General features: G+C 36.7%; 1 protein-coding gene across 1 annotated transcript; it reads right to left on the bottom strand.

Annotated features, from left to right (window-relative positions):
• Positions 1-436: 436 nt before the first annotated feature.
• On the bottom strand, positions 437-6,637 carry LOC7480582 (SNF1-related protein kinase catalytic subunit alpha KIN10). The gene is made up of 11 exons (XM_002306017.4): positions 6,369-6,637; positions 4,758-4,951; positions 4,218-4,402; positions 3,953-4,135; positions 3,665-3,796; positions 2,615-2,800; positions 2,446-2,535; positions 2,268-2,351; positions 1,786-1,926; positions 1,247-1,489; positions 437-926 (listed from the first exon to the last, which is right to left on the bottom strand). Exons 2-11 carry the CDS (start codon positions 4,945-4,947, stop codon positions 813-815), a joined length of 1,548 nt encoding a protein of 515 aa, XP_002306053.2. The 5' UTR covers positions 4,948-4,951; positions 6,369-6,637; the 3' UTR covers positions 437-812.
• Positions 6,638-6,844: the final 207 nt, after the last annotated feature.

Here is a 6,844-nt window from a genome sequence, read left to right on the forward strand (position 1 = left end):
AAGATTGCAGAGCAATGAAGTGTATCATATTATTTCAATTGATGAAAACAAACTGCCACTAGCAAAACCGATTCTGTATGATCTCCACTATCTTCTTTTGGTAGGTTGGAACATTTGGATTGACAAACCAAGACTCTAAGAAAGTATTTCTTGTCATCCGAACACATAAAACAACAGGATAGAAAAAGAAAGCACCGAGGCAGCAAGTAAAATTGTTAAGTGAATGCTGCATTTCACTGGAACAGCAGCAGCACAACTGTTACCCGCAGGCAAAAATGAATTAACAAGTGCAATCAAACCCTAATTTCAAAACTTCGCAACTTTACAGGCTTGGACATGGCAGAACACCCAAATTTGCATGCTTGTTCAGGCGTTTAGTCCATCATCCTGCACTGAAGTTAGGGTGAAGAAACTAGGACCTCAAAGTCATAGCTCATAGTTTGAAACATATAATTTGAAAAAATAATTGCATGCACAATTATTGTTACAATAATGTCATAACTTCATGGAAAACAACTAGATTTGGTTAATCCTTTCCTAGAAATTATAAAAAGAAAAATTCCTCATTGGCCACATAACTTTGAGGGAAATCCTAGTTAAGATAAAACCACTTTATGTAACAAAGACTACTGGTGATTTTACCCACAGCACAGCAGGATGTTGGCCTCAAACAACTATTACCCACATAAAACCAAGGGAAAATTTTAAAGGTAAAGACAGGCTCAGGCCGAGAAGCTATATACATCACGAGTGAATTCCTATTCACATGCATGACAAGAGATCCGTGGGCAATGGTCCTCTCAAAAGCCTACCTACAGGACCCGGAGCTGAGCAAGAAAAGCAGCACAAAGATCCAAAAAGAGAAACTGCGGGCCCTGTACTCTTTGCAAGTCCAGCAGGTACTTCTCATCACGAGTTTTGTATAGCTGTTCAAAACCATTGCAAGAGCACAAATATTAGTAAAACCTTCAATCTTAGCCATCAAACTCTGGAAATCAGCTCAATACAATAATCTACAAAGCTACTGACATGAAAAATGATCCTTTATCAGCAGTGCACATTTACAGCGTCTATATCAAAACAATAGTTAGAGCATCTTAAAACTAAAAAAAAAAAAAAGCAATCTCCATTATTGTCTTTTGTCCACCCACTGAACCCAACAAATGACAAACTTTTTCTTTACGAGTTCTTTCTAGGAGGATCGAAATGCAATAGTCAAAGAAGCAATCAGAATGGTTAACATTACCTGCACTTCAAACTTGACCACATTTGGTGAATTAGTGACTCCATCATTTTCAATAATGGTGGGTTCATCCCCAAAGAAATGATTGGTGTGCACTGGATCATTAACCATTCCTTCATGGTGACCAGGAGTGCCTGGAATCCACCTGCACTTCATATTGTACTGACCAATTTTCTTCCAGGATACATTCAGTTCTTGCAAAGCTTTGAGAACTTCTGTCATTATTTCACGAGGGTGGGCTCGAGACTGTCAAAGTGTAGGGGGAATATATCATCAATTATAATTGTAACATAACCACAGGTAGTCTTAATAAAGCTGTTCACTCCATCATTTCACATGTTCTACAAACTAAATGGCTTGAAAAATTGCCTAGACTTCCCAAACAAAAAGGGCTAAACAAGTAAAACTCCACATTCCTCAAATATCATGTCACTTGTATATGACCTTGGACTCTTTTCCAGATCAAACCCCCTTGATTCATACTAGAAATTGGCTCTTAGCATTCTACCATTGGAAACACCTAAAGAGCAAAGAAACTTAACCTGGAGTCCAAGAGCCCATTTCCTCTCTACTAGGAACTGTGATTTCAAACCCATTCCTTGATAATCCATGAATCCTGGAAGGCGGTGTCCACCAGCTGGAGAAGAAGATTCATTCTGATGCATTCCATTGAATGCACATTCCTATAAAATTCAGAACAAAAAGGGTCAAAATGATTATGGAAACAAAAAAGGGTCCAATGTTTTTATCCTGGTCAAATGAAAAAAGGAAGTGAAGAAAAACAAGTCTAATGGAAAACTTGTTAAGAGGAAAATGTAACCATTGATCAAAAAATGATTGAAACAGCAGTGCACAGTGTACTATCCCACCTCCGCCATCACACCCACATATGGCATGCCAAAATTTAGAGGTCCCAAGTCTCTTTTAAAAAATCATTATCGACTCAATATGACTCCCTATACATAAAATACAATGAGGAAACATTTTCTTCTTCTCTAAAGTAGACTTGGGAAACCAAACGCACCATAGTTTCTTGGAACTCAGCTCCAAGATAGCCATTGGAAACACGAAATCGATTATCCAGTAACAAATAGTAAGCAACAGTACCCTGAAAAATCCATGGTAAGTGATGAGACCATATCAATTATTGTATACAAAAGGAGTTTTAAGAGACCAATCACAGAGTTTCAGAAGGACCAAACCTCATTTTGCATTCTGTTGCGAAGAGATTCAATTAGCTGGTTCCTGTCAAATCCCATCTTGATCACTTCTTGGAGAATTTCCTCATCAATCTGAGCAATGTCAGTCAATGGTTCAATAAATTGCTTGACAAATCTCTTCATACATATGCAATAAAAATATAGACTGAACCTTTTTAGCTTGTTGCATTGTATCTGGTGGGGGCACGGCCAAATAACGGGGAAGGCGAGCTTGGAACCATTGATGTTGACGAATTTCAGGAATGGTCATTCGCTTCATTGGATCAACCACAAGCATCCTTGGTATAAGATCTCTTGCTCCAGGTGATAAATGACTGGGAAGAGTGTATATCCCACCCTAAAGACATAGATAGAGGACACAATAGGTTAAATCCATGGACCATTGAAATATGATAAAATGATCCTAGTCTTAGAGATCTCATGATCACCCATTAACGGAAGTTGTTTGATGACAAGCTCCTCAATGTTACAAGCCATGGACAAACTACTTTTCTTAACAAGACGGGATTTATATTCTTAAATCGAACTCCGACACATGCTAGGTGAGCCATCAAATGCAAGAGAATCTACATGGCAGAACAAGCCATAAAGAACAAGTAATGTGACATGGGTCACAGCTGGACAGTCAGTGTACTATGTTAGAGAACTTATAACCAACTCAAAAGCTTAAGATGGGCACTTCCCCTTCACATTATAAACCATGCCAATACTCTTTATTTTAAATTGTGTTATTTTTTATCTGAATACCTAATAATTTAGAAAATCAGTAATTCCAAGACCAGTAAATAAAGTTAACAAAATGACAATATTACTATACAGTAAATTGTTATTAGAAAAACGATGAGAAGGGAACTAGCTGCTCAAGTAAGATGGTCATGTCATCCAGGAAAAAAAAAAACCAACAAAACAAGTGAGGTCCATTGAAGCCATGCATGCAAATTATATTGCAGGGTCTTCAAATCTAAGAAAAAAGTTTCAAAAAACAGAAATGAACTCTGGGATCCAGAGCAGTCAGCAGAAATGCAAAATTCAAGTCCAAGCATGCATAACTGGATCTGTAAGATAAGTAATAAATAGAAATAAGTCTACAAACTACTTAGACAATATTCCAAAGATGTTGATGATCTAAAGCCATGAAAAGCATTAAGTGAAAGGTCATTATTAGGCATGCACTGATCTTAGTGAAAAGAACTCCCAATACCTTTATTTTCTTAAAGAGGTTGGGAATGTTTTCATCATCGAAAGGTAGTGTACCGCAGAGAAGAGCATACAATATAACACCGCAGCTCCATACATCTACTTCAGGTCCAGCATACAATTTCCCAGAAATCACCTACAAAATAAATAAATCAACAAATAATGCAGAAATTAACCTTAAAGTTAAACCAATACAAGGGACAACTGTATTTTACATGAAAAAGAAGGGTGTCTTCTTTTTATCAATTAAATGTTTATAAATCCATTAACAAGTAATACCACAACTCCATACCTCTGGGGCAGCATAGTTTGGGCTTCCACAGCTTGTCTTTAGAAAATGACCATCTCGCATTATATTGCTCAGCCCAAAATCAGCTATCTTCACATTCCATTTAGAATCCAATAACAAATTCTCAGGCTTAAGGTCTCTGTGAACAACCATATTCCTGTGGCAATATTCCACACCGGAAATTATCTGCACCAAGAAAGAATTTGGCATACTGTAAATGAAGATAAATTATAAGAAATTTGTGATGCATATTAGTAGGCAATACTACCTGCTGGAAGAAATTGCGTGCCTCATCTTCCTGCAATCTACCCTTCTCCACGATATAATCAAAGAGCTCCCCAGACTTCACATACTCCATGACAACATATATGTCAGTCGGTGTTTCTATAACCTCATAAAGTCGTATAATGTGAGGATGCATAAACAGTCTCAAGATTTTGATTTCTCTTCTCACTGCAAAAGGGAAGACAACAGAGGGCATAAGCCCATCAAATTGAGCTGCAACAATCCTTGAAAATTTGAACAAAACTATCACCCACAAGGAAAAGAACAAAACCTTACTTAAACTCCCTAGAAAAATGTTTAAATAACTTCATATATAAATCTTGATGGTCTCAGTATAGCATTTTTCATTTAAAGTTTCAAATGGCCTCCTTGTAGTCATATAAATGCTATTACAGTTACTATGGAAAGAAATCATCCATTCACATCACAAATAGGAGCATCCATCATTGAACTTAATGGAACAGCAGATTACCCAATCACATCTACTTGTTTTGATTGAAAAAGAGTCACAGGCAATACATACCTTTTTCTTCCATCTCCATGTTTTTTATCTTACGGCGGTTAAGTATCTTGATGGCAACTTTGTGCCCCGTCAATGCATGCTCTGCTATTTTCACCTTGCCAAAGGAACCGATTCCAAGTGTTTTACCAAGCTTATAATTTGCTAAATACATATCCACACTACTGCTGCCTCTGTAAGATGACCCATCCATTTGCCTGAAACGTGAAAGCAATTACACAAATATATCAGTGTTGTATATATGCACTAGCATGTTGAGGTGGCTTTAGAACTGGAACATAATTACAAACATTTCAGCATGGCATTTCAAGGAAACTGCTTCATTATTAATAAAAGAAGTTGGCTTCAAAAGAAACATTTCATACATGCATAGAAATCTCCTCCTTCAGGCGATGACATAAAAGCTAACACATATGAAACAATCAACAACCCAATCAACAACCCAATGGGTTGCTCAAAATAAATTATGAAAGCCTGATATGGAAATTTTAGTAGCATGCTAGGAACAGTTGCGTCAAGAACAACTATCTGTACACTCTACAGGTCTCATTGTTGATAAAATCCATGTGTTGTGAGCATGGAATCAAATAATTGCCTTGAAAGGAAATCAGAGGGGTGGGATTCCACTATTCAGTGAACGAGGAACAATTTCAGAATAACACCTCTAACAGCCATTGATGGCCAGTAACAGACGTTGATTGCTCAACATGTTGTGGCCATTTCATTTGAAAACTATCGATGTATTACTTCTGGGAGAGAATTGAAAGAATCTCTTAGCTATGCATGTATTAAGCTCAGTTGCCAATAATCAGGTAATAAGGTAACATGCGTATGTTCCATGAAAACTAAGGTATTTACTCATTTAAAGTATCAAAATTGTCGTTTATATAGTAAAAATGTTAAAACCTACGCACTAAACAACTCAGCAACAGCCATTACCATTACCTAACCCGCAATCGCCACAGCGTAGCGATCCTAACCAAAATTTAAAACCATGGCTGTGAGTCCCATCAGTCGAATTTCCCACGATAATTTCTCCAACAGTGAGATCCATCTAAATATTTTAATAAACAACTGCTCTTAATCTACCGTAAATAAATTCTACTGTCTAAGTAGTTTCCTCAGTTCCCTAAATTTTGAAGAAACAAGAACACCCCATGAATAAAAAAGCACACCCATAAGTAGTCATGCATGGCTGAGATCACAAACAATTTCAAAAACCCATTTCAGTTTTTACAAAGCAGTCAAATTTTACAAATTTGTTACTCCCAAGAATTTCTTAAATCCCAAGATTTCACATTTCCAAGCATGGCAGCTTAATCACTCAATTAATTGATGATTTCACCCAATTCAATTAACATGCCAGTGCATTTCGTAGCCCTAATTTGAACAACTCTCAACTTTAAAAAGAAGAGAAAAAATAAATGAAAAGGAGAATGGGAAATTATCAAAATCATATCAAATTAAGCTCGAATTACAGAGAAAAGAAAAGAAAAAAGAAAACAAGAAATGGAATTCTTAAATCAAGTAAAGAACCCCAGCTTCCCACAGATCTTACAATCAAACATAAAAAAGTCAAACATCTTACAATCGAAGACATACACAAAGACGTACCGAGAATGGGAGAATCTGTCGCTAAAGTCGCAAAACCGAGCTCAAGAAAGACAACAAGAGGCAGACACAGAGATTCTAAGATTTTATAAAGAGACAGTTCTAATCATCGATTAACGTGATTACTTCGTAGTAAGACTTAGGAGATCAATTTACTTTTGTTGTTAATCCTCTCTCTCCCTTTCAATTGCTAATTCTCTCTGATTTAATTACAGATTCACCTCCGAAGACAACAAAATCTATTTTTTTTTCCTTCACTTTCTCGACCTGAATTGCCCTTATAATCATTGGTTGATTGATGGCAGTGGTGTCCTATGTTGGGCATTGAAATAATGTTTAGGTGTTGAGGGTAAATTTGGTAATTTAAAAATGAGATGGTTAACGAGGAGGGTGTTATGGTAGATTCTCTTTTCTCTCCTAGAAAGCGGTACAATCAAAAGAGTGAACGGTGAAAACGTTCGCAACTTTGTATGTCAACG

Source organism: Populus trichocarpa, chromosome 4, assembly GCF_000002775.5.
Source record: "Populus trichocarpa isolate Nisqually-1 chromosome 4, P.trichocarpa_v4.1, whole genome shotgun sequence".
NCBI classification, from domain to species: Eukaryota; Viridiplantae; Streptophyta; class Magnoliopsida; order Malpighiales; family Salicaceae; genus Populus; species Populus trichocarpa.

Bases quoted from the DNA above. Each gene is read 5' to 3' on its own strand.
- LOC7480582 (XM_002306017.4), bottom strand. From the start codon at position 4,947: ATGGATGGGTCATCTTACAGAGGCAGCAGTAGTGTGGATATGTATTTA. The intron at 4,136-4,217 runs GTAGTATTGCCT...TTCTTGGTGCAG, and splicing joins CACGCAATTTCTTCCAGCAG to ATAATTTCCGGTGTGGAATA. The intron at 2,801-3,664 runs GTATTGGGAGTT...CTATGTCTTTAG, and splicing joins ACCTCTTTAAGAAAATAAAG to GGTGGGATATACACTCTTCC.